Consider the following 26,417-nt stretch of genomic DNA (forward strand, 5'->3'; position numbering starts at 1 on the left):
GAAAAATAAACTTCATTTTGTAAAAGAGGTGATAGAGGGCAATACATTCTTTGGGGGAGGATCTTAGGAATTTAACCCAGGTACATTTTACCACAGATAAGAAAAATAACCTCTCCATTTTTATAGAAATGAGAAGACCTTATAAAAATGGGTTCTAAACTATCTAATAAAGAAAATATTTTTCCAGTAATATTACGTATTCCAGTTTTTCCAAATGCTAAGACAAGCTCAGTTGAATCTAAGAGTAGCAGCTAACTTGAATCATAAGTTCAAATGTGGCATTATAAATCTTTTCCAGAAAAAAAAAAAAAAAGAAAGAAAAACTAAAAATGTCATTGCATTATGGGTTAAATTATATACAATGGTTTAGATTTTTAATGTTTTGCAAAGAAGTTTCACATCAATTATTTTATGTGATTTTTGCTATTATAAGATAAGAAAAGTAAGGCAGATATGGTTTAATAATACTTGCTTTGGTCAAAGTAAAGTCTTTTATAATCAAATCGAGTATCATATTTAACAAAACCTAAAACTACTTTTCTGAGTTTCCATTCACTTCTCTGATTACTGTGCTTATACTTAAGTGGAAAGGATGAAAACAAAATGCTGGAGAAAAGATGATTCTTTTGTTGCTCTGATTCAGTTCCTTTTGTGTTTACAGCAGTTGACTTGTTAACTGAGATTTACAGAACAAGAGCAGCACTCAGTAGGTGGCGCTAATGAGACATACATGAGTGAATTGTCAACTACTGCCAGAGAAGATTTATTATAAAGTTTAGTAACAAGGATGTTGTGGCAAAGACAGACTGGTTGTACTGTCTCTCACTTGGGGAGAGATTTTGTAATGTCAAATGATTATAGGGATTTATTCAATCCATGCTGTATACAGAATTTGGAGATAATGTTTATTCTTTCTTGTCTACTTTATAATATTTGAAAAACAATTAAGGATCTTTTGCTGAAAAATAAGCCTAGCTCTCATTCATGTGAAGTACCTTTCAGTCTTATGCTGCAATAGGGGAAAAACTGGATAATGTTAGATGATTCCATTAAACATTAAATATGGAATTCAAGTGGGATTTTGGGAGCTAATAAGAAATTATAATTCTGCCCTTCTGTCAGACATATCTAGCAGGTTATTTACCACTTTCCCATTTGGGTCAAGTGTTCGAAGTTGGAAAATTACTCTATTACACATTCAGAACAAAAATTGAATGTACTGTGGCAATTAAAGTGAGCTAATTAAAATAAACAAATACTACTTAATTAGAAAAGATTGAAGTATTTGCTTACCTTGTCAATTTAAGAATTAAACTACAAAAACAACATTCAACTGTGTGTTAGAAGGTGACTTGGTGACTCCTGGGCAAGATAAGAGCCATTTCCTCAAGAAAGAAAGAAATAGTTGCATTTCAAGTGGGATTAAGATGTTACTAAGAATAAACTAATGCATGTTCTCTGAAGTTACAATTCTACATTGTCATTGACATTTCTGTTATCCTGTAATTCTATTGTTATTTTTCTTCCAAGAAAATTCAGTCTCTCCCAGTTCAATATTTTAATTTGAATAAATCTGTTTTCCATTTTTATAATTCTACTTGAAACAAGTGGCCTGATGAAAGTATTTCAAAGAGGTTTCCTTTCCTATGACTAAATATTTAGGTGACAGTCTAATTAATTTTTCACAACTAATCATAATGATTAGAAAGAAGTCAAATTATTATATAAACAAAGTAACTTTTCTCATTAGGGAAATGATTTGATTTTGTTTGATTTTTATCAACAAATTGAAATTATGAATTCTTATATTCTTTGCCTTTTGCTAACAAAAGTGATCACTTCTCAGCTACCGGATTTTTTTGTTTTGTTTTGTTTTGTAGACAGCAGTGTAAACCAAAGGCCATGTCTTAGTGAGTTTAAGCTGTGAATATTTTTTTGAGCACAGGCACTGATATTTTATCATTTTATTGGATTAAATAGAAATGTTTTTCCTAACAGAATGAGTATTCTAAGTCCATCAGCTTCTCAGTGGGAGAAAAATTTTATGTATTTCTTGTGTCTACAAGTTTCACAATTGGTTATATCTTATTCTGATCTATCCATGGATCAAGACCCTCAATGAGACAGGTAAAAATTACATTTTCTGCTTAGAAACTTCCATTATTTAAGGGGATTCAACCGATTTTCTATAAATGGGTTTGGCAATAAACATGATAAATTATAAACTGGGAAGATGCTCTCCTTTCTACTTCTTAACACCTTTATTGGTATATAATTCATACATTATGCTATTGACCCATTAAAGTATACAATTAAATGGTGTTTAGCATATTCACAGAGTTGTACAGTCATGACTACAATCAATTTTAAAATATTTCATCATCCTCAAAAGAAACCCCTCACCATTAGCACATCCCCATATTCTCCCATTTCTCCTTAATTCCCTTTGTCCTGGGAAACCACTAATTTATTTTCTAGATTAGTATTTTTAATTCCTGTGAAGTATATAATTATAATATGTAATTATTAATATATATTATTATATTATACATTATATTAATATATTATGTTATGTATATTACATTTGTTGTTTTATTTTCTTACTGGTCATTCTAGGGTTTATCATATACATCTTATCAGAATCATCTTAAGATTTATACTAACAATTTCAGTGAAATAGGAAAACATTACTCCTGTATAGCTCTACTCCTTCTTACCTCTTCTTGTGACAAAATTATTATACATTACATTTATACATGTTACAAACCCAAAGATACATTGCTATAAATTTTACTTTATATCACATGTTTTCTTATTGAAACTGTGAGAGGACAGGACAGCTAGTATATATTTATAGAGTTTGTTTTATTAACCTTCCCGTTTACAGTTTCTGTCTTCATTGTTCTTGTGAGTATTCTTCATTTATGTTTGCGTTCTTGTGGATTTTTCGTTTGTTCTGTGGGTTCCTCTAGTCTCCTTTCCTTACATTCACATAGCTCTGCTTCCATCCACTAAATTTGTACATTTATTGTCAAATACTATTGCACTTCTATAGTTCATTAACCCAGCAGTATAATTATGTACATATGGTTTTACACAACCACTTTTAAAAATAAGAAAGCAAAGAAGGAACTTGCATTTGTACTACCTTTTATAATTATATAACTGTATTTACCAAGGCTTTGTGTTTTTGCATGTGAATCTGAATTCCTGATACTTGTCATTCGCCTGAAGAACTTCTTTTAGTATTTCTTCTGAGGTGAGTTTGTTTATAAAACTTCTCTCATTTTTTGTCTTCATTTTTCCTTCATTTTTAGAGAATTGTTTTGCTGCATATAAGATTCATGGTTGACAGCTTTTTTTGCACTCAGTCCTGTGAACATGTGATTGCACTGGAGGAATGTGCCACTGTAGTTTGTGATGAGAAATCAGTTCTTAACCTTAAGGTTGTTCCCTTGCATTTGACAAGTTGTTTCCTCTTGCAGCTTTCAGTATTTTATCTTTGTCCTTATCTTTGAATATTTTTACTTTGAAACATCTAGGTGTGGATCTCTTTGTGTTTGTCCTACCAGGAATTCATGAATTTCTTCAATGTATCTTGAAAGATTTTTATCAAATTTAGGAAGCTTTCAACCATTATTTCTTTGAATATTTTTTTGTGTTCCTTATTGTTTGTTCTCCTGTTTTGGTATTCCTATTGTGTATATTTTAGTATGCTTAATTATGTTCCTCGTTTTTCTGAATCTCTGTTATTTTTCCTTTTTCTTTCTCTATTCAGATTGCATAATCTCTATAACCTTATTTTCAATTTTACTGACTTTTCTGATAGTTCAAATCTGGTCTTCAGCACTCTAGTGAATGTTTCATGTCAATTATTACACTTTTTCAACTCTAGAAATTCCACTAGGTTCTTTTTTAAAGTAATTGTTATCTCTTTATTGATATTCTATATTTGATGAGACATTATTGACATACTTTTTTCACTTTTTAAACTATAGTCTTCTAGTTCTTTGAATATATTGTTATTAGTTACTTTGAAATCTTCATCTGCTAAGTTTGACATTTGGATCCTCTCAAAGACAGTTTATTGATGTCTTTCTCTATATATGTCATGCTTTCCTATTCCTTTGCATTTCTCATAGTATTTTATGGAAAATGGTACATTTTAGATAATACATTACAACCACTCTGTTGTTTGCTTGTTTACTTGCTTAATAACTCGTTGGACTGTTTTAGTGATGTCTTTTCCTGCCGTCCCCACCTACAGTGTGTAGTCTCTGAGATCACTCGTTAGGTGTCAAAACTTTGCATATGTACAGTCATTTGGTATGAAGTAGTTTTAGCATTATTCTTTTTGATCCTTTCCCTTTGATACCGCCACTTATTGGTGACGAGTTCTGCTTCCTCAGATGTTGAAGTATAATGTCAGAGAAGCATGCCAAGCTAAGCATATTAAGCAGATTTTATTTAAAGGTAATAACACAGACTTCTCCCAGGGAGGAGAAGGGGGCCATGGCTGACGTTCTAGAATCCCCAGAAATGAGTGGGCCCTGCATCTTTTATAGATTAAAGTTTCCTTTGTTCTCCTGTTCTTTCCCCATTTATCTCTCTCCTTCCTGCCTACAGTGACTAGGCCCAGGACATGGCAAAAAGGTGAGAAGCAGATGGGCAGGGCGAGGGCGGAATGGAGTGATCCAGGCAGATAGAGACCCAGGGGACCTTAATTAGCAATTCCCTATCTTTTTGGGAGGGGCAGTTAGGCAGGTAACCTTGATGATCAAAAGGGCTCTGGAGATACTGACATTCCAATCTCCCAGGGGCAGTCTCCAACTTCCCAGACTCAGATGGTCTTCATTCCACGATTTGACCTGAGTCCCTATTCTACACTAACTGCCTGTCCTCAGTTCTGGCTTCACCTTTATTAACCTATCTGCCTGTGTAAGTATCATATCCAGCTGTTAGCCTCCAGTAATTGCTGGCTGATTACTCTATTGTTCTTAAAAATACCTTGAGGGCATTAATTGCTTCCCAGTATGATTCAATTAAATTCATGCCCTTTTGCGAGCGTAGTCTCTGAGGCCAGTCTTTCAGGTTTATTCCCTCCTTAGGAGGGCTCTTCTTACTTACCTCTTTCTCTGGTTCTCTCTGGTAAACTTGTAGCTGCTTACAATTTAGCTTGCTTTTCTTACGAGGTTACAATGTTACCATTATATTCATCGTTTTCAAGAATGTGTTTCAGCTTGAACTTTCCCAAACTCTGTTCCAAAATTAAGTTAGTTCTGTTGGGAGAACTTCGGAGTTCTCTGCTTTTGCAGTCTTATCTCCCCACCATCACCACTGGTTAACTTCTTTCATAACTCTGAAGGCAGGGACAATGACTTCTTTTCTATGAGTGACACAGTTGCTTGACAAGCAGGGCAATGGGCACGATGGCTGCTCAGTCTCCACCACTTGCCTCTCCCAGCCAGGGGAGGGTTGACCCTTCAGAGCCCGTCTCTAGAGCTCGCTGTACCTGTGGTAGAAGATGTGCTTACTAGTGGGGATTATATGTAGTAAGATAGCTCCAGATCTTGCAACTGCTCTTGCCTGGAACAGTATCTGGATCTGGGAAGAATGAGGATTGGTGGTGGTGGTGACCTAGGTCTTTTCTGGGGTGAGGGTCTTGTAGCACTTGCTTGGGAGATGTGGAGAGAGGAAGTCCTTGTAGCACATACACAGAGAGAAGCTTCTGCCACATTGATCTGGGAATGGGGAATAGAGGAAGTGGGTTGAATTCCAAATGCCAGACTTTGGCTGGTTTTGTATCTTTAGGTGTTGAATGCATTTTGGACAATCTCAGAACCATTACTTAGGTAGGTATGTTTAAATGTTCACCAATTATGCTTGTTTTGGTGGGGTCAGTATCTGTGCAACTCTTCATACCACCATTTCAGAAGAAACCTTCTCATCCTGGGCTGCTTCTGCTTTCATTTGTACTAGTGTATCTGAAAGATCTGCTTGAGTTAATGCAGGAGGGCTTTACCACTGTTTTGCTAAGTCATGTTGTCTTTTAACATTTCTTTCATTTGGAAATCACGTTTATCAGACCAAGAAGTTTGCCAGAATATGCCTTCTTTCTAGAACAGTGCAACCATGAGATGTCATGTTCTTGCAAGAAACGCCTTTACCCTGAATGCATAGTTGCATTAAAAGCAAATTGTTTGTCCTCATTTTCCTGTGACTGGTTCTATTTCCACAAGGTTTCTTTGATCTGGTAGTAAATTTTATTCTTTTAATCTACCGTATGCATTGTCTGCTAACTTTCCAGTGCAATTAGGAAACATTTGCAAAAAATAAATATGATTCCCAAGACAAAGTTACATGATGGTAGCTATCTTTAAATAAACATTTATCTATGTGTGCTGGAGAGTTCAACAGAGGCCACCTGGATTTCAGGTGCTGTGAACTCCAGTACTCAAGCCCACTTGTGATTCCCACGTATGTGCTTCAATTACCTCCACAACGTGTTCTCTAAAGAAAAGTTAGTTGCTTTGATTTGAAAGTTTGTGCCCCTCCCCACCAACACATTGAAACCTAACCGCCAATATGATGGTGTTAAGAAGTAAGGTGATAAACTTATGAGGGCAGAGGGATTAATGCCTTTATAAAAGAGGCCCAATGGAACTACTTGTTCCCTTGCACCATTTGAGGATGCAGAGAAGCACAGCATATGAGGAATGGGCTCTACTGGAAATCAAATTTGTCAGAGCTTTGATTTTGCACCTCCCAGTGAACTGTGAGAAATAAATTTACGTTGTTTATAAATTACCCCATTTATGGCATTTTGTTATAATAGCCCATATGGACTAACACAGTAAGACACTGTTTGGCATAGTAAAACTTAGAATAAGGCCCAGTGGCTTCCACAGCCCCATGCCCTTGAGTATTAATAACATCTCCTTCATCAATGTCCAATAACCAGAATTTGTTACCACGAAAGAACATATATTAAAACATTAGATTCACACAAAACCCATAATTTACCCAAGGACTCACTCTTGGACTTACATGTTTTATGCATTTAGAAAAATTTACAATGATACTTATTCATCATTATAGTACCATTCAAAATAATTTCAGTGACCTAAAAATCTTCTGGACTTCACATACTCATCTCATTCTCCTACAACCACTATCTTTTTACTGTCTCCCTTTCCAGATGTCATATATTTGGAATAATACAGTATGTATCTTTTTAAGATTGTTGTGATTCACATAGTGATACCTGCTTAAGTTTTCTCCATGGCTTTTCATGGATCAATAGCTTATTTCATTGTAGTGCTGAGTAATATTCTGTTGTCTGATTTATTGTTGAAAGGCTTCTTTAGGCTTCCAGGTTTTGCCAATTAGGAATAAGTTTGCTATAAACAGCCATGCACAGATCTTTGGTGAATATATGTTCTGGAAAAAATTCAGTCCTAGTGTATGAGGACTAGCCCCAAGTAGCCAAGAGACCAAATAAAAAGTCAGACAAAGCTAGGGTTGCACAGAGTGCAATCTATTGGGGGCTTACCGATGGAGATGTGGTCCTGGCATGAGCAAGACCAGTTGGATCCCTGCAATTTGAGCCAGAAAGAGTGACACATAAATGGGTTCAAACAAAAATGACTTCTCAGCGGGACTATACTTAGTTTATCATAAGCTATTATCAAAGAGTCAGGCCTATCCATGAAGCCAAGGTCTGGTTGTAAAGCTCCACATACTACTCTAATGGTTTAGTCTATTTCTAGCTCGCCGGGGAAATATGCAGGAAAACCTGGCTCGGGTTATTCTGGGTATGATCAGAGTGGTTATGACTCAAGATGTCTGCAGTCATGTTAAGCTGAATCCATTCAACATATGTTTTTAAGTCTTTTGGATATATACCAAGATTGTAATTGCTTGATCATATGGTAAGGGTTTTTTTTTTTTTTAAGAAACTGCTGAAATGTCTTCTAAATTTTGCATTCCCATCATCAATGAATGAAAGCACTCTGTTCTATATCCTTCTTAGCATTTTGTGCTGTCAGTGTTTTGAATTTCAGCTGTTCTTTCAGGTGTATGGAGGTAACTCACTGTTGTTGTAATTTGCAATTCCCTGGTCACATATGAAGTGGAAGATCTTTCCATGTGATTATTTATACTTGCCTCTCTGTTCATTGGTAAAGTGTCTATAAGATCATCAAACAATTTTTTCATTTAGTTGTTTGTTTTCTCATTGTTGAGTTTAAACTATTCTTCAGGTCTTTTGAATATCTTGAGTTTTAAGAGTTCTTTGTAATATTTGGTATATTTTGGATCAAAGATTGCAGTCTCTGTGGCCTGCCTTTGCATCCTGTTGGCAATAGATTTTGAGGAGTAGAAGTTTTCATTTAAGTCAATAAGTATTGCTTATTAATCATATTTTTCATTAAATATGCCTTCAGTGTTATATCTAAGAAGTCATTGCCACATCCAGGGTCATCTAAGTCTTCTATGTGATATCCTAGGAGTTTTACAGTTTATGTTCTACATTCAGATCTATGATTCGTCTTGAGTTAATTTTTGTGTAGTGTATAAGATCTGAGCCTAGATGATAATGATTATGATAGTGATGATGATGATGATGATGATGGTTTTGTACTTGGATTTTCAGTTTCTCTGTATCTTTTCTTTATGGAAAAGATTATCTTTGCTTCACTGCATTCTTTTGTCCTTTTGTCAAAGATGAATTGTTTATATTTATGTGGTACATTTTGAGGGTGTTGAGTCTGTTCGACTGACCTACATTTTTATTTTTTCACTCATATCACACTATCTTCATTACTGTAGTTTTACAGTATGTCTTGAAGTCAAGTAAGGTTAATCCTTCAATCCTGTACTTTTCCTTCAATACTCTTAACTATTCGGGGTCTTCTCCATCTCCATGTAAAACTTTGTTATTAATTTGTTGATATCCACAGATTACCTTGTTGAGATTTTCATCTGAATCTAGAAATCAAGGAAGGAATAAGTGACATCTTGAGGTTTTTCATTCATGAATATGGGATATTGTCTCCATTTATCCCATATTTTGATTCCATTCATTAGGGTTTTGTAGTTTTCTCATATTGATAGTGCACCTATTTTATTAGATTTATATCTACAAATTTCATTTTGGGATCCAACGTAAATGTTTAGGGTTTTAATTTCAAATCATGCCTATACATTGATGGTATGTAGGAAAATAATTGACTTTTGTCCATTAACTTTGTATCTTCTGGCATTGCTAAAATTGCTTATTAGTTACAGTGAGTTTTTTCCATTTAAATTTTTTTTAAAATTAGTTATACATGACAGTAGAATGCACTTGGATACATCATATATAAGGGACTATAATTTCTCATTTTCCTGGCTATACCCGCTGTAGAATCCCACTGGTCATATAGTTATATATGGACATAGGTAATAATGTCTGATTCCATATATATATGTATATGTGTGTGTGTGTGTGTGTGTGTGTGTGTGTGTGTGTGTGTGTTAAGTTTTTGGTGTTAAGTTTTTTTAGTTCTTATATATCCTGGAGATTAATGCTCTATCTGAGGTGCATGTGGTAAAGATTTTTTCCCATTCTGTAGGCCCTTTCTTTATGTTATTGATTGTTTCCTTTGTTGAGAAACAGCTTTTTGAATACAGTGAGTTTTTATGTTTTTTCTGTTTTTCAAATTTTCTACATAGGCAATTAGGTCATCTATGAATGGAAGTAGTTTCATTTCTTCCTTTCAAATCAATTTTCCTCATTCTTTTATAAAATTATATATAGAGAGGAAAACAATTGACTTTTGATATAATTGATGTTATATATATAATATATAATATATAAAACATATGAAGGATGTTTTATATATATATATATATATATAAAACATCTTTTTTATCCATTCATCTGTTGAAAAACATCTTTTTTATCCATTCATCTGTTGAAGAGCATCTAGGTTGGTTCCATAGTTTAGCAATTGTGAACTGAGCTACTATAAATATTGATGTGGCTGCATCACTGTAGTATGCTGATTTTAAGTTCTTTGGGTATAACCTGAGAAATGGAATAGCTGGGTCAAATGGTGGTTCTATTCCAAGTGTTCTGAGGAGTCTTCATATTGCTTTCTGTAATGATTGCATAAATTTGCATTCCCACCAGCAATGTATGAGTGTATCTTTTCCCCCACAGTCTTGCCAACATTTATTGTTACTTTTATTCTTAATAATTGCCATTCTGACTGGGGTGAGATGAAATCTTAGAGTACTTTTGATTTGCATTTCTCTAATTGCTAAAGATGTTGAACGTTTTTTTCTTATATTTGTCAATTAATTGTATATCTTCTTCTGTGAAGTGTCTGTTAAGTTCCTTAGCCCATTTATTGATTGGGCTATTTGTATTTTTGGTGTTAAATTTTTTTAGTTCTTATATATCCTGGAGATTAATGCTCTATCTGAGGTGCATGAGGTAAAGATTTTTTCCCATTCTGTAGGCTCTTTCTTTACATTATTGATTGTTTCCTTTGTTGAGAAGCAGCTTTTTAGTTTGAAAATACAGTGTGTTTTTGTTTTTTCTTTTTTTCAAATTTTCTACATAGGCAATTAGGCCATCTGTGAATGAAGGCAGTTGCATTTCTTCCTTTCAAATCAAATTTCATTTCTTTTTTCTTATCTCGTTGCATTATCTAGGACTTCTAGTACAATGTGAAAAATGAATGGTAAAAGGGGACATTATTTCCTTGTTTCTGATATTAGAGAGAAAGCTTTCACATTTTGGTAAAATTTTCTTTATGTTTCCTCTATGTGAGATTTGTTGAGCTTCCATGTATATGAGGGTTGTTAGCTTTTCATCAATATGGGACCATTATTTCTGTAAATAGTTTTTCTTCTGTTCTCTTTTTTCCTTTATTTCAGGGACCCAATTATAATTTTATTGGTCTACTTAAAATTTCCCACAGTTTATTATTATCTTTTTCTCTCTGTATTTCATATTGAATTATTTCTATTACTACATTTAAGTTCACTAATTTTTTTCATCTGCAATGTTTATCTGCTATTGATTATATGAAGTTCAATTTTCTTCATAGACTTTGTTTTTTCCTCTGTAGAAATTTAATGTATGTCTTCTTATATTATCTATGATGAGTTCCTCTTTTTTCTTAAACACACAGACTGGAGTTTTATTGATATTTCTATCTAATGCCTTCATCTACTTATTATATCATCTGTATCATTATTGATTTAACTTTAATTAATTGATTTTTGTCATGATGTTTAAGCATAGATTTTTTAGGAAGGCATGATCAGAGGAGCCTTTAGTTTGTAATACATTTTTCCCAACTATGAACACAATACCATTCTGGGAAATCTGTCTGATATCCTGTGTATTAAAGGGGTTTTTACACTCTGGCTACTACAAATACAGCTTATTGAAGTCATGGATTGAGCAATAGACTTGTTTTCCTACCCCTTCTAGGTAATTTCTTTACAAAATTTGGCATATAATTATTTAGCTAAAAATTCAATATGGAACCATTTGTAAATCTCTGGAGTTCTCTCTGTATGCAGCTCTCTCTTTTTTCTAGTACTCTGCCCTGCAAATTCTAGACCTCTGGGTTTCCCTGAAATCTTGAAGCTTCATCTCTGTAAGGTAGACTTGCAGGCTCAACCTGGTTTCCTTACGCCTTCCTATGGCTTTGAAATTCTTTCTCTAGGTAATAAGTTTGAGTAACTGGGAGTTCACATCATCTGTTCACCCTGTCTCAGGGATCACTGTGCTGTTCTGCTCCTTATTCAAAGTTTTAAACTATTGTTTTGTATATTTTTTCTTTCTTTTTTGTTTAATGTTTTCTCTTGTTTGTTTAACGTTTTTTAAATCTTGACTGGAAGTAGCAATCACTCTTTGCTCCTTTGGTTTCAAATATATTATCTGATTTTTTTTTCTATTATTTTGTCCAGACTACTTTTCACACTGTGACCTTCCATGCACTGGAACTCTAACACTGTATTTAATTTGGCATAGAGACTCAGTTTTATTCCTCATGATGTAAACTGGTTTTCTTAGTACTCTCTACTTCATAATCTATATTTTCTGTGTTCATTTGTTGCAATACATTTTAAAATATTATGTTTTTTTTTAATCTGCATGGAACCATTTTTAAACTTTCTATGCTCTTTCATTGATTTTTTTTCCCTGTTATTGTACCAGCTTCACTCTGCTTTTAGTATTTTTGTATTGGTATCTTCTCTCTCTCTCTCTAACTATAGGCTTCTTATTTTCTTTTCTATTGCTATAGCATTGGTTGGAATATTCTCTGCTTTGTTAAATAGCAATGATAACAGTGGATACCTTGGGTTGTTCATGATCTTAAAGGGGAATCTATAGTATTTAACTTTTTCTTTATGATACCTTGAAGGAAGATGCATTTCAGCAGGCGAGAATTATAAAATCAGTGTAAATCTTAAATTGCTCACATTCTGTTAACAATAGCAATTACTCATATGAACAAATTTTTAAATACTAAGAATATAGTTTTACATAGCTTTTGTATTAAAGTAATAAAATGTATAATGTATATTATAAATTTTGAACTCCTCAGGATACAAAGTATAACTTTCGGTTATGTTGAAATTACATTTATCCATAATTTTTTTTTTCCTGCAGGAACATTGAGATACAACAGACACTGAACTCAAGTAAAATATACTTCAAAATATAGTTTTACTGAGATCTTTTTGAAATTAAGCAGGATATATTTTCTCCGTGAGTTCTAATTTTGTCAGGTGTAAAGTTCAGATTTAAATACCTATCTCAAAGAATAATTATAAACATTAAATGAGATATGAAACTAAAATGGCATATGGTGCATTAAGTAGAGTAAAAAGCTTGTTTCTTAAGTAAATATTTCTGCTTTCAGTTGAAAAATGAGACAATATTCTTAGGTGTAATTCTGTGATGTATCTAAATACTGTAACATAATTATAATAACTTTATAATATATTTCTCTAAAGTATCAATAGTATCATCATTATTAAAATATTGACAATTTTCTCCACTGCAACCAAACTTAACCTTTGAGTAAATACAGATGATTTACTCAAAATGGATAAAATTAAATACAGATGCCTCATTTCTACAATCCAGCTAATTATATATTTGTTAAAACAGCTTTTGAACTAAACATTTTCTCATCTAAATGGTTAAGATCATACAGAAACAATAGAGGAGAAATAGAACTATGTACAATAATGTAGATTTCAATACATTATCATATAAATCCATTAAAATAGAATAGTGCAATTTGAATGTTGAGATCTTTCATAATTTAGATTGTTTTAGAAATTTGCTTTGTATAATGAGATTGGATGTAAAGAGAAAACTTTTTAAATAACTTTGAAGATAAAATTTCTAATGACACATTTTAACTTACATGTAATGTTAATTATCTTATTTTATAGTTAAGATACATAAATAAAAATAGAATATTCATATATTCAAATAAATGTACATAAAAATTCTATTTAGCCAATCAACTTTATAATGGGTTATTTTAAATAGTGAACTGCAATAAGGATTTGTAATTGAGTGAAAAACAAGAATGTTGATTAGGACACAAAATATTTAGCTTGTCTAATCCAACTATGATAATGAAACCCTTTTCATGATGGGTAATGTCTGGAAAAGTTGCGTACTTTGCAGGTGAATGGCCTTGCACAAGTACACATTTTATCAACTTATGACTGATCATTGTAAGTGGTCCTTGATTAATTTCCTTGTTATTTTATGATTTTTATTCTTTAATAACCAAAAATAGTCAGATGTTTTCCCAATGAAAAGAGTGTTGTTTAACTACTCTAGAACTGAGCCATCATTTCTGAGCAGTTTATTTAGACTCAGGTGGTAGTGATTTGGGAATTATTTTACTTGTAGGGGCATTATATTTAAAAGATTGCATCAAATCAGGTGCAGTGGTGCATCTTGTATGTGGTTCCTGTCACTTAGGTGGAAGGATCACTTGAACCCAGGAGTTTGAGTTCATATGAAACTGTATCAAAAGGAAAAGAAAAAGTGTCAGATTTTTATTGAGTATATATTTAGGAGTGTCAGGACTCAATGTAAAACATACCTTTATTTAGCATTAATAGATTCTAGCAAGTGAGTTTCCAAAAGAAAAAACATGTAGGTAATTCAGTTTGAAAACTTGTGGGTTCTCCTATAGGTGAGCATAAGAACTGTGACTACCAATTTCACACCTGGGATTTATTCAAATGTATACCAGAAGACATGTACAAGAACAGGCAAAGTAAGTTACAATGAAAACAGGGACAGTAGAGGTTACTTTGGGGGCTGGTGGTTCTGAATGATGGTTTAGATTGAGCTGAACATACAAGAAATGCATAGGGTGAGGGATGTAGTTCAGTGATAAAATGCTCCCTTATTATGCACAGGGAGTTCCTGAATTCCATTCCCAGCATCCCACCCTCCCCCCTAACCAAAGAAAAAGAATGTATGTGAGGTAAGAAAAGAGGATGATAGAAATAAGACTGGGAAGAGGGTTCTATTCATTTATTTCTCCCTTTGTCACTGGTTTGCTTCCTAAATTCAGCACTGAGGACTTGCTAACTCAGCTACCAAATCCTGAGAGATCCACAAACTTCTTGCCTGGGGCTCCTCCCGCTGGGAGGAGGGTGGGAATGGAGTATATAGGGACGCAGTGTGAGAAAAAGGACTTCGTTCCCTTCCAATTCCGTGCAACAGGACCTGCAGACAAGAGCTAAGCGTGGGACGAACACACAGTGGCAGTGGCCCGCACTGCCTCCCAGTGTTTCAGCGTTGGCAGGCTGGACAGCGCCAGGATGACTTCTGCTCCTCCTCTGGAAGTGGGGCAGGTACTTCTAACCCCAGAGTGACAGATCATTGTTCACCAAAGGGCGGCTCTTCGCTAGCCATCAGCGAGAACAAGCCACTGAAGAAGGAACAGAGACACAACTGCTTTCCTTTATTTATTTAATTCTGAGCTAGCAGTAGCCAACGTAACCCCTTCTAGAGGGCAACTCCGGAGCGTGAGGACAGACTTCTCCCCAGGTCCGTCTCCTTCGGAACACGCGGTGTGACCGGTTCCCGCGTGCAGAAAACTTGCCAGGGCGAGAGGGGCATCAGTTAAAACCAAGTAGTGTGCATTGCACTTTAACGGGGCACTTGGGCACTTGGAAACTCCAGCAGACTCTCCCGGAAAGGACAGCATGCCTTCCAAATCTTTTCCCAACCTCTCTCTGTTCACCGGAGCGAATCAGAGCGGTTTCGCTCCCGAGGTGTTAGAAAAGGATTTCCTGCAGGGCTCCGACGGGACCACCGCGGAGCTGGTGATCCGCTGTGTGATCCCGTCCCTCTACCTGCTCATCATCACGGTGGGCTTGCTGGGCAACATCATGCTGGTGAAGATCTTCGTCACCAACAGCGCCATGAGGAGCGTCCCCAACATCTTCATTTCTAACCTGGCGGCCGGGGATTTGCTGCTCCTGCTCACCTGCGTCCCGGTGGACGCCTCGCGCTACTTCTTTGATGAATGGGTGTTTGGCAAGGTGGGCTGCAAACTGATCCCGGTCATCCAGCTCACCTCCGTGGGCGTTTCCGTGTTCACCCTCACTGCCCTCAGCGCCGACAGGTAAGACCACAGGTAGCAACAGGGTGTTTGGGAGAAGTGGACGTGGGGTAGGGCGGGGAAGGAAGGAGGGCGGAAAGGATGCTAGGAAAGGCTGGGGGTGGAGAGGGAGGCAGGGAAAGAGACGAAATGTGGGAAGTAGAGTAAATGGAGTCAAAATGGACTGAGATATGAAACTTGAAAAAATACAAAAAGTTATTTTAAATAATTTAAATTGCATCACCTTTAATATTGCTCATCCTAGTTCCTCCGTTCCTGTACAGCCTTTGGGAATCTTTATTAACTCTTTCATAGAAAACCTGTAGAACAAAGGTGGGAAAGTGTAACTATTTTGTGGGATCCCTTTGTGTGTGCCTAAACCTTAAAAGTGGACTTCCCTCACTCAGTAGGGAAATACTCTGATATATTAAGAATGTCCGCTTTAGTATTAGGGATATGTTTTAGATTTTTTTTCCCAAATAAGAAGCAGCATCATTTACACCCATTAATTATGTGCTATTTATTGAAGTGAAAAACAATTAGAATAATAAATGTTCTTCAGACAGATGCTTTTTCTCATTCATCCTATTTAGTATCTGAAGTCACATTATTTTTTGCAGATAAATACTAAATTTCAGTGTCTCAAAACAATGCTGGAAAATATGTCTTTGATATTGAATATACTTTTCATATTCTAACAATGTGAAATGTCCATTACGATACCTGGCAGATTAATTGGTTTAACCTTGTCATTTTCCACGTGTAGATATTGAAGCTCAGGAAATATAAGTCTGCTTGAAAGAGCTGGGAGGAAAATCTAGGCCTCCTGACCCAGGGTCCAGTGCTGTATCCAGAATCATGCCTTTGGGGGTTTTAGTAGAAGAACTGAGACAGGAAGGGGACAAACTGCATGATTAGGTGTTGTTGCATGGAGCTGTGGTTTTAATTTCCCTGAAAAAAGGGGAGGGAGATGAATTAAGCTATTTAGATAAACAACTTGGATAATTAAGGTGGAATTAACTCTCCTCTTTAATTTACACATTAAATTATTAATGAAAATGAATCTGGATCTGAATTTGCTGGTGTTTGCAATAATACCCTTTTATTACTTGGGAATTGGCCAATCTGTGTTGAAGGAAAGACAATATCCAGTGGGGAACAGAGTCATTAATTCTTAAACTGGAAACAATTTAGTTTATGTAATATGTTCTCTAAAATCATACTCCTGGAAAACTGGGTGACTTTCGCACAAATGATTCACTTCATTTTGTTCATGTGATATCATTTACCTTTTAAAAAGTTTTCTACTTCCAAAACTAAAATGTGACTTTTTAGTTTAGCTGCCTGTCTGTATGGAAACCATTTTAATTAAACAGTAAAAAAAAAAAAAAAAAAAAAAAAAAAAAAGGAAGAAAGAAAGAAAAAAGAAAAAAAGGAAAAAACTTAACGATTCGAACAAACCAATGATTAACTATCACACAATTGGAATTATCATCATTATACTTTCTTTTTAGAACATGATAGTAGCAAGACCCAGGGCTTGATTTAATTCCCACAAGCTTTTTCAATATTTTCATGGAGACACACAGGTAAATTTGCCCTGACCAATGTCAGAACAATGCAAATCCTCATATACTTAGTGACTTTTTAGTTTTATTTGCGTATCAGGTACTTTTTGCATATAGCACAGTTAGTTTAATCATAATGCTAAAGGTAACTGGGCTACCCTCTACTTGGACCACAATCTACCTTTGTCTATTTTCTTGTTCCAAAGGAATTTAAGGCAACTTAGAAATAAAAATACAAACAACACATAACAGAAATGAAAGGGAGAAAACCATAAAAAGGAAAATAATAAATGGGTAGGAAAAATGAAAGTTGAAAAATACAAGTTGACCCAAACTTCACAAAATGTGAATTCTAAAATTTTCTGAGTGCTATCTAGTTGCTAATTCAGAAAGGAAAATTAACTTTTCATATCAAGAACTCAATTGTTTTTATATAACCACAGAAACAGGATGAATCACAATTTATGCACATAATACATTGGTTTATATTTAAGTAAAGGTTGGTTTTTCTTTTTCTTTTTCTTTCTTTTTTTTTTTTTATACAAGAAATTAGATGTATTTAACCCAGTGAGCTCAATCACATATAGCTTATTTCTCTTTCCTCTTTCCTTAGGAGCATCACTTCCTGACTTAGGAAGCTGTGTATGATTCTCACACTATTTATAGTATTTCTATGCTTTAGATATTGCTATATAGTCTTTGGAGATTATTCATCTTCTTTGATCTGAAACCTGTGGGATGATAAATAAGGAGGGAAGGCACCTAACTGAAGTTTATGGCACCTGGGTGCTAACCTTGCATCTGTTATACCCAAATGTTTTACCTGGAGAAAGATGATAAAACAGCACAACACCCTTGCTCACAAGACAGGACACTCCTCATTTGAAAGTAAGAATAACATCTTCAACATGGAATAACATATGATAAGAGCAGGCATCTGGTTCTTCAAATACTGAGCTTCTGCTGGATTCTAACTGCTCTATGAACCCATTGCACTGAACAATTTGTAGGAAGCCTGTGGCAAAGATGTCCACAGCTGCACCCTGTCTTCTTGAAAAACCATTTCTAAATCTGGCTCATATTCAGAATTATCAGAAAATCTCAGTAAATGCAGAATCTCATTTCATAGAGATTTCATTGTTAAATCTGGGGAGAAACTTAATAACACACTCTCTTTTCTTTTCCAGTTCTCTGGGTGATTCTGAAGATTGGCATATATTAAGCATTGCTAGCTTCTGTCTTCATTTCTCACCACTATTCCCACTTCCACCTAATACCTAATGACTCCTACTTCATTCTATCACAGTTGGTTTTAATAAGAGATGGCCTTTTTATTTGAGCAATATTGTCCACTTATTAAGAACCTACTGTGGGCCAGGTATTATATTGTGTGCTAGAGATATAGCAGAGAGCAAGACCTCTCTTTCTATTGTTGATAGTTCACATTGAGACTTTTTGTTGGTTTATTCCCTCCTTGATAAATGAAAGTTTGATAAGAAAAAAAAAAAAAGAAGGTAATGTAACTAGAAATACTGTGGAAATGTGGAGATGGAAATTTTGAGGTATTGTAAGAGCTAAAACATAATCTGATTTTGTATTTCATTTTGTATTATGATTAAATTTAATTATCTCTTTGCATTAAATTTAGACTGTACACAGATAAGCAAGATTTACAACAGGAATTGACAAAGAAATATCTTCATTGACAGTGAATACACGAATTGTGATTATGCTTTTCTCTATCTGCTTTTTGATTGATTAGTCTCTAGTACTCAGGGATAATATTCTAAGACTATTCATAAGGGAAAATGTAACTTTTTATAAACACTTGTTGTGCTACAGAGTTCAGTGAAACAGTAGTTATACTGAGAAAATTTCCCCAAATTTTATATGAATATTTGAAGGAAGTACGCACTAGATGGTTTTAGTTTTTACTTTCTCTACTTCCAAAGATGCGAATGCAACCATGGTTGGTATAGAATACCTCCTTGGATGATTGTGAGCTTTACTTCAGTACTAACAATGACACTGGTACTCTGTTATTTTCAACTGCAGTTTCTAGTTTTGTACAATTTGCAATACTGCCCTTTCATTTAAATGTGTGTCCTTTAGAGAGGATTCCTGGGTCCGAGCTAGAGAGTATTCCTGGGTCTGATTTCCTTTTCTCACAAGAAGTAGCTCAACATCCTCCCTGTTGACTAGGTTGCCCTACTCTTGTCCCATTCTTGCTTGAAAAGCTCCTTGCTTTTCCTAAACAAAGAATGTTGTATCTGTTACTAGCAATCTTATCAGTGTGAATGATTTACAGTTTTAATTCTTATTTGAAGTGTCCCAACATAAATTATGGTTATAGTACTTGCTATGGTATGAATGTGTGTGTCTTCCCAAAATTCATTTGGTGAAATCCTAACCCCCAAGGTGATAGTGTTGGGTGTGGGGATTTTGGGAGGTGATTAGGTCATGAAAGCAGGGATCACACACAAAAAAAATTAGTGCCCTTATAAAAACAACTCCAAAAAGACACTCTTGTCCCTTCCATCATGTGAAGAAGCATTGAAAAGTCACCATGAATGTACTAAGAAGAGCATCGAATCTGCCAGCACGTTGATCTTAGACTGACTGGTCTCCAGAACTATGAAAAACTTAACTGTGGTGTTCAGCAGCCACTTAGTCTAGGGCGTATGTTATCGTGCCCCCAATTAACTAAGATAGTGCCTCTGCAATAGCATGTGCTTACAAGTTGCATAGAGAAGTAACATTTTCCTTCTCTTTCTTAAACACACAGAGGGAGTTCAGAATGCAATTTGTGAGTATTAATAGCATAAAAAGAAGGCATGATCTAATCAAAGAGATCACCTATCTGCCTTTTTAAAATCTTCCTCCACATAAAACTGATTTACAATCATCTTTTTGGTACTTGGCTCTTAAATATGAATTATCAGTCAATAATCATCTAATTTGGGGAAGAAATTTCAGCACAAAAAGATAAAATAAAACCTGGAACTATGGTGGAAAGTGAAGATTAATTTTTTGTTTGAATTGCATAAATAATATAAGAAAATGCACATATAACATAGGAATAATACACTACGAAAAGTGAATAATTTGAAAAAATAAAGAACTTCCATAAAACACAAATATTGTAATAAAAATAAAAGCTTTCTGATAAAGGATGGAAAGTAAAACTAATAGAATATCTTAGAAATAAAACCAAGAAGAAGGTAGAGATGTGCTTGATAAATTGGAAACTAAGACAGAAGAAGCACTGAGATGCACAAACTGGGTTTCCAATTATCCAGGAAGGTGGTAAAGGAACATTAGAGAAACTAAATCCAGGTATGTGGGGAATTATGCAAATGAAAAAATAAGCAAGTATTAACTCTAGGATAAGCAGAGGTGCTTATAAGAAAGAACGCCCTAATATATCATCATATTACAGTACTTAACTTGAAGCTGAACAAATGTTTTAATCACAATAATTTTGTATCACCTGTACTTAATACACACCATGCAAATTACTAAATCAGAACATTGGTGTTGGAGTGGAGTACAGGTAATATAAGAGAAAAATCTTCAACTATCATAAAAGAATGTCAAGAGCTAATATTAACATTCAATTCAAGAAACAGTGGTAGAAGTATATTGTTTAGAAATATGGAGGTAATGATATGGAATTTGCTTTCATTCATTAGTGGGATGAAATAGGGGTTTCTATTTTGATTTATAGGACTCAATACTCTGATTTAAACAAAACTCTGAATGTATTAATCTGATGTAAGAAAAATAGAAAAAAAATTAGCTCATTCTAGTTACCGATTCTAATTCTTTCATTTCCTTGAGAATATGCAATTAAGAATGGGGGAAGTTAGCACTTTTTACCAAGTTGGAAACCTGCGGAAAATGCACTGTACATGCTACTTTATTTAATTCAGTGTGATTGCTACACTGTTGCTTTCCTTTAATTTCTCTGCATTTTCTCTTTCATATGGAAAGTTCCTCTAGATTAAAACATGAATTGCCCTTCTCCATGGTGGGTCTGGAAAGGTCACTTGGGAGAGAGAGGCTGCCTGGGGGTGACTGTGAGTTGTTCACCCCTAATGGGGTGTATGAAGCCCCTTAACAGACCACAGAAGGAGACCTAACTGGTTGTCATGAGACTTGAAATTTGCTGAACTTTTAGAGCATCAGATAAATCCAAGTTCAAATAAGGAGAAGGTACAGGGTCCTGACATGGTTAGAATCTACTATTTACCTGACTCTTAATACTGGTTTTTTAGGCTAGGGAGATGGCTCAGCTGGTAGAGTGCTTACCTTGCAAGCACTAAGGCCCTGAGTTCAATCCCCAGTATTGCAAAAAAAAAAAGAAAAAGTTTTTTTGTTTTGTTTTGTTTTTACTTTTTTCCTAATAAAAAAATCTGAGCACAGTGTTCTTATCCCTACTTTAAAAATGAAAAAAATTCAGATCTTAAGTGAATTTTTCCCAAAGGTTATCTCCTCCATATATTGCAACCTCAAATGCCTCTGAATACAAATATAAATAATTGGAGGCCTGCATACAATTTTGATTTGTTTGCATCATCATTACCTCACTAAGGTGTGTGACTGACTTTGCTATAGAAAGTTTTGGACTAAGTTGCTGTATCCTGGAGTGTGAATTTTTTACCACTAGTTATGTCTGACGTATGACCACCAGTATATTTGGTGGGAGGAGAAAGGCTTTCAGGGAATATTGATGGTGAAATCAATTTGAGCTATAAAGAAGATACTGTTCCATTTTCAATTCTTATTATTGAATTACAGAGAAAATTCCAATCTGAATCAGTAACTAAGAGTTATTACTATCCATAGAAAGTGATTTGGACTCAGGCTCAGAAGTTATAGAATATCAAGGTAGAATGTAATTGTATTATACTATGAACATTTGAAGTTTTATTGGTGTGGCCTGAATATAGCAATGACAGTAGTAAAGTTTTGGAAATGAACTATTTAAATAAAAAAATTAATAAATGATAATATTCAATTAAAGATGAGACATGTAGTATGTGTAGATGGAGAAAAATATTGTGAAATAGGTAAATTTGAAAAAGGCAATTTTGGAAATCCCAATTTAAAATATTTTTCTGTCTCTTCTTGTCTTGTATACTCATAATTAGTGGAAAGACTTGAGACAGGGACACCAGGAAACTTAGGTCTTCCATACACTACCAAACAGCCAGGCAGCAAGGGAAGAACTGGCACCTCTTACCAGATGAGATTTCCTTCTTATTAAGGAGACTAATTCGACATGAATTGTCTTTCTAGGTACAGAGCCATCGTAAACCCCATGGATGTGCAGGCATCGGGGGCTGTGCTGTGGACCTGTGTGAAGGCTGTGGGCATCTGGGTGGTCTCCGTGTTGTTGGCAGTTCCTGAAGCTGTGTTTTCAGAAGTGGCACGTATTGGCAGCTTGGATAATAGCAGCTTCACAGCATGTATACCTTACCCTCAGACAGATGAATTACACCCAAAGATTCATTCGGTGCTCATATTTTTGGTCTATTTCCTCATACCACTTGCTATTATTAGCATTTATTACTATCACATTGCAAAAACTTTAATTAAAAGTGCACATAATCTTCCTGGAGAATACAATGAACATACAAAAAAGCAGGTAAGTTTGGTAGATTTGTGTGTTGGGAATGAGCTGTTTGGAACAAGAGATCCATTTGTGTTCCGTTTTGAGGCTTACTGTTCTGTGAATGGTGAGGACAGCATAGGACCTGCTTTAGCCTTACCTAGAAGGGATGTTGGGATCTCTAGTGTGTGGTCATATCATAGCCCTGCAAAAGTCTACTGGATCTAGTTTACATGGGTCTATGACAACGACCTGCAATTTTAACACTAGAAATTAATGTCTTTGAAGGTTTTTATTTACATGCAAATGTTTATGCAAAGACCAAATCAGAAAGCAAAAATTTTCACATATTTAATATAAATATACTTATTTTTTAACTCTTTTATCAGCCTACTAAAAGTGACAGGGGATCTGGGAAAAGGATGAATCAGAAAAGACTATAGGCACTGCCTGGGATCTGAGGATGGGGCTTCCGTGGGATGCAGGAATGTGAGGCTCTGATGACAGCACAGCAGTGGAGAGGGAAGGGGTATCATTTGAGAGTGGGTTGAAGATACTGGTCTACTGCAAATTTATAATTTTCCCTAAAAAAATTACATATTAATTTAAAAATTATAATATAAGCCTATGTGCTTTTTCTTTCTTAAGGAACATGCAGTATTAATTTCAGGTAAAACTAATTGTGTTGATTCACATAGAGACAGAAATTGTGTTCTTATGGGAAAGTTTCTAGTTGCATATTTTGTATAATTTTGGAAAAGAACTTCTAACGGGTATTGTTAATACAGGGAGATTATGGGTATCTGTTCCCAATCTGAGGGCAAAGGAATTTAATCTGAGATTATTAAAATTGCTGGGATGTAGATAGAATAGTATACTGGGTCCTGTGGCACTTTTAACAATAACAAAAACTGGAGAAACTTTCTTGAGTGGCAGGTAACACCATTAATTGGTAACCATCCACACTGAAGAGTCATATCTGCTTGAAAGACTTAAAAGTCAATCAATCTTTAAAGATGTTGTTAGATAAATTAATAGATTTGCAATCTACATATCTGGCATCACTGAGATGAAATATCCAGCTCATAACCTCGCTGGGCTTTTTTTTTTTTTTTTTTTTTTTTGTTGATGCTGGGGATTAAACCCAGGGCTTTGTGTATGTGAGGATGTGAGGGAAGCACTCTGCCAACTGAGCTATATTCCCAGCCCCTCTCTGGGCATTTTACTTTATATGACCATTTATTTTATTCAGAGGTCTGTAATGTAACTTCTATCTCAAATTGGACATTTGGCTTTTGGGTTTTGGTTTCTAAAGTTGAGTTCCTCTCATACAACCTCCTTCCCTACCATTTTGTTGTTGTTGTTGTTAATGTTTTTTGTTCTACCTTGTGTTTGTGAATTTCCCTATTGGGATCTATAAACTCTGGCTGGGGTAACTGGGTTGTGACATCTGCCAAGAAGTCATCTCAAAGCCCCCAGCCTACTATACACTAGATCCCCTAGTATGGTATAGATTGCCATGGAATTCTAATATCCACACTCTACCTGCTGGGAAGGACACTGTCGAGTAACCTCGATTTCACGTTGGACATTGCTGGGTCATCTAAATTAGGCCATGAGGATACATCTGGTCTATACATTCTGCTTCCCCAGGTCAGCTCTGTTTTAATCCTAAAACTTCCCAGTCTTCTCTGGAATATTCTAGCTGAAGAATAATAGTTCTATTTCAAAAATATGATTATCATCAGTGTCTTTTGATAAATTATGCTTCCATATTTATGCTGATTTATATAAATATTTAGGCAAAATGGGCAAATATTATTTCAAACCTGGACTTTAGATGTTAGATATACTCCATGTTTGAATAAATATGGACTCTACTGTCATGTATAAGTAACCGGAACAAATAAATACTAATGATTGATATTTGAATTTTGTCTAATATCACATTTCTGAAGATATTCTTATAAAACAGTAAACATAACATAAATTTGATTAAAAAAAAGAAAATGCATTTTTATTTGTAAAAGTAATCTAGCAGTAATTTTATAGGGTTCCATATGCTTTGATTTATGTGAGTTAGGAGTTTAAATCTCAAGTTATTTTTCTTATTTTGTGCAGTAAGACTTTTAAAAAAGTCCTGTTTCATATACCAGTTTTTCCTATTAAAAATGCCCAGATCTTAAAATAATACCTAAATTTGAATATATTCTATGAATTCTTTAATGTAGTGTATTTAATACAAACAGAAATAACATCTTTATACTGAATGCAATGAAAACTCAAGCAAAGGAAAATAGTTTAAAAATAGGAGTTTTTTTTTTATTACAGTTTTGACATGAATCCATAGCCATTTATTAAAAATTCACCATCTAGTCTTATATAAGATCAATGAAAATAGTGTAGTGACCAAAACAGATTTTTCTAAACTGTTAAAATAATCATTTTGATGAAGAAATACAGGATTTGTATGTTTATGGAGGTATTGTCATGCTATTGTATTACTCCTGTTGTGCGGTGTGAAGCTTGAATGTAGCCACTCTGTTTTCATTTTAACCAATGGGACTCTTCCCTTCTATTTTTACAGATGGAAACAAGGAAACGCCTGGCTAAAATTGTGCTGGTCTTTGTGGGCTGCTTTGTCTTCTGTTGGTTTCCAAATCACATCCTCTACATGTACCGGTCCTTCAACTATAAGGAGATTGACCCCTCTCTAGGTCACATGATTGTCACCTTAGTGGCCCGAGTTCTGAGTTTTTGTAATTCCTGTGTCAATCCATTTGCGCTCTATCTCCTCAGTGAAAGCTTCAGGAAACATTTCAATAGCCAGCTATGTTGTGGGAGGAAGTCCTGTCCAGAGAGATCAACCAGCTACCTACTCAGCTCTTCAGCTGTGCGTATGACATCTCTGAAAAGCAATGCGAAGAACATGGTGACCAACTCTGTGCTACTAAATGGGCACAGCGTGAAACAGGAAATGGCACTGTGATTATGGTCATTAAACTATTTCAGAAGAATTTACTAACTTTCCTTTTCCTATTGAGCAAAGCAGAACTGAGTAATTTCTCCATTCTCACTGTTGCTCAGTTAATTCATTAGACACTTCCATGATTGACTCAGAAAAGGCAAGAAACATTTTACTCTGAATAGGACTTTAAATTACATTATATACACTCATATGCTATACACATATCTCATATTAAAAGTGATTCAAAAACCAATTTAATATGTGTATAAATGAAAATTGCTTCAGGATTTAGGCTGTTGCTAGAGCCAAATTTAGCATATTTAGCTTAAATTTGTTTTCTCTTGAGGCATAAAATAAATTACTATATTGAGTCAATGATTCAATAAGAGGGAATATCGAAATTCTATTATTAGGAATACAAATCATATTTTTCTGGTGAGTACATTGTATTTACAACTAGTACAAACACACACACACACACACACACAGAAAAATAATGGAAAATTAAAAAGTGGAGCTTAATCACAAATCAACATTTATCGTGGTTCTTTGCGTGATTAATCATTGCTTATAAAAATAGCTCATATCTATAACTTCTAGGTATAAATGTATTA

The 26,417-nt window shown here is 34.7% G+C and overlaps 1 protein-coding gene across 1 annotated transcript; it reads left to right on the forward strand.

The window, feature by feature from the left end:
* Positions 1–15,255: 15,255 nt before the first annotated feature.
* NMBR (neuromedin B receptor) lies at positions 15,256–25,824 on the forward strand (the record flags this gene model as incomplete). The annotated part of the gene is made up of 3 exons (XM_079149084.1): positions 15,256–15,677; positions 22,523–22,871; positions 25,423–25,824. 3 exons carry the CDS (start codon positions 15,256–15,258, stop codon positions 25,822–25,824), a joined length of 1,173 nt encoding a protein of 390 aa, XP_079005210.1.
* Between the last annotated feature and the right edge of the window lie 593 nt (positions 25,825–26,417).

Source organism: Sciurus vulgaris (assembly GCF_902686455.1).
Source record: "Sciurus vulgaris genome assembly, chromosome: 7".
Taxonomy (NCBI): Eukaryota; Metazoa; Chordata; class Mammalia; order Rodentia; family Sciuridae; genus Sciurus; species Sciurus vulgaris.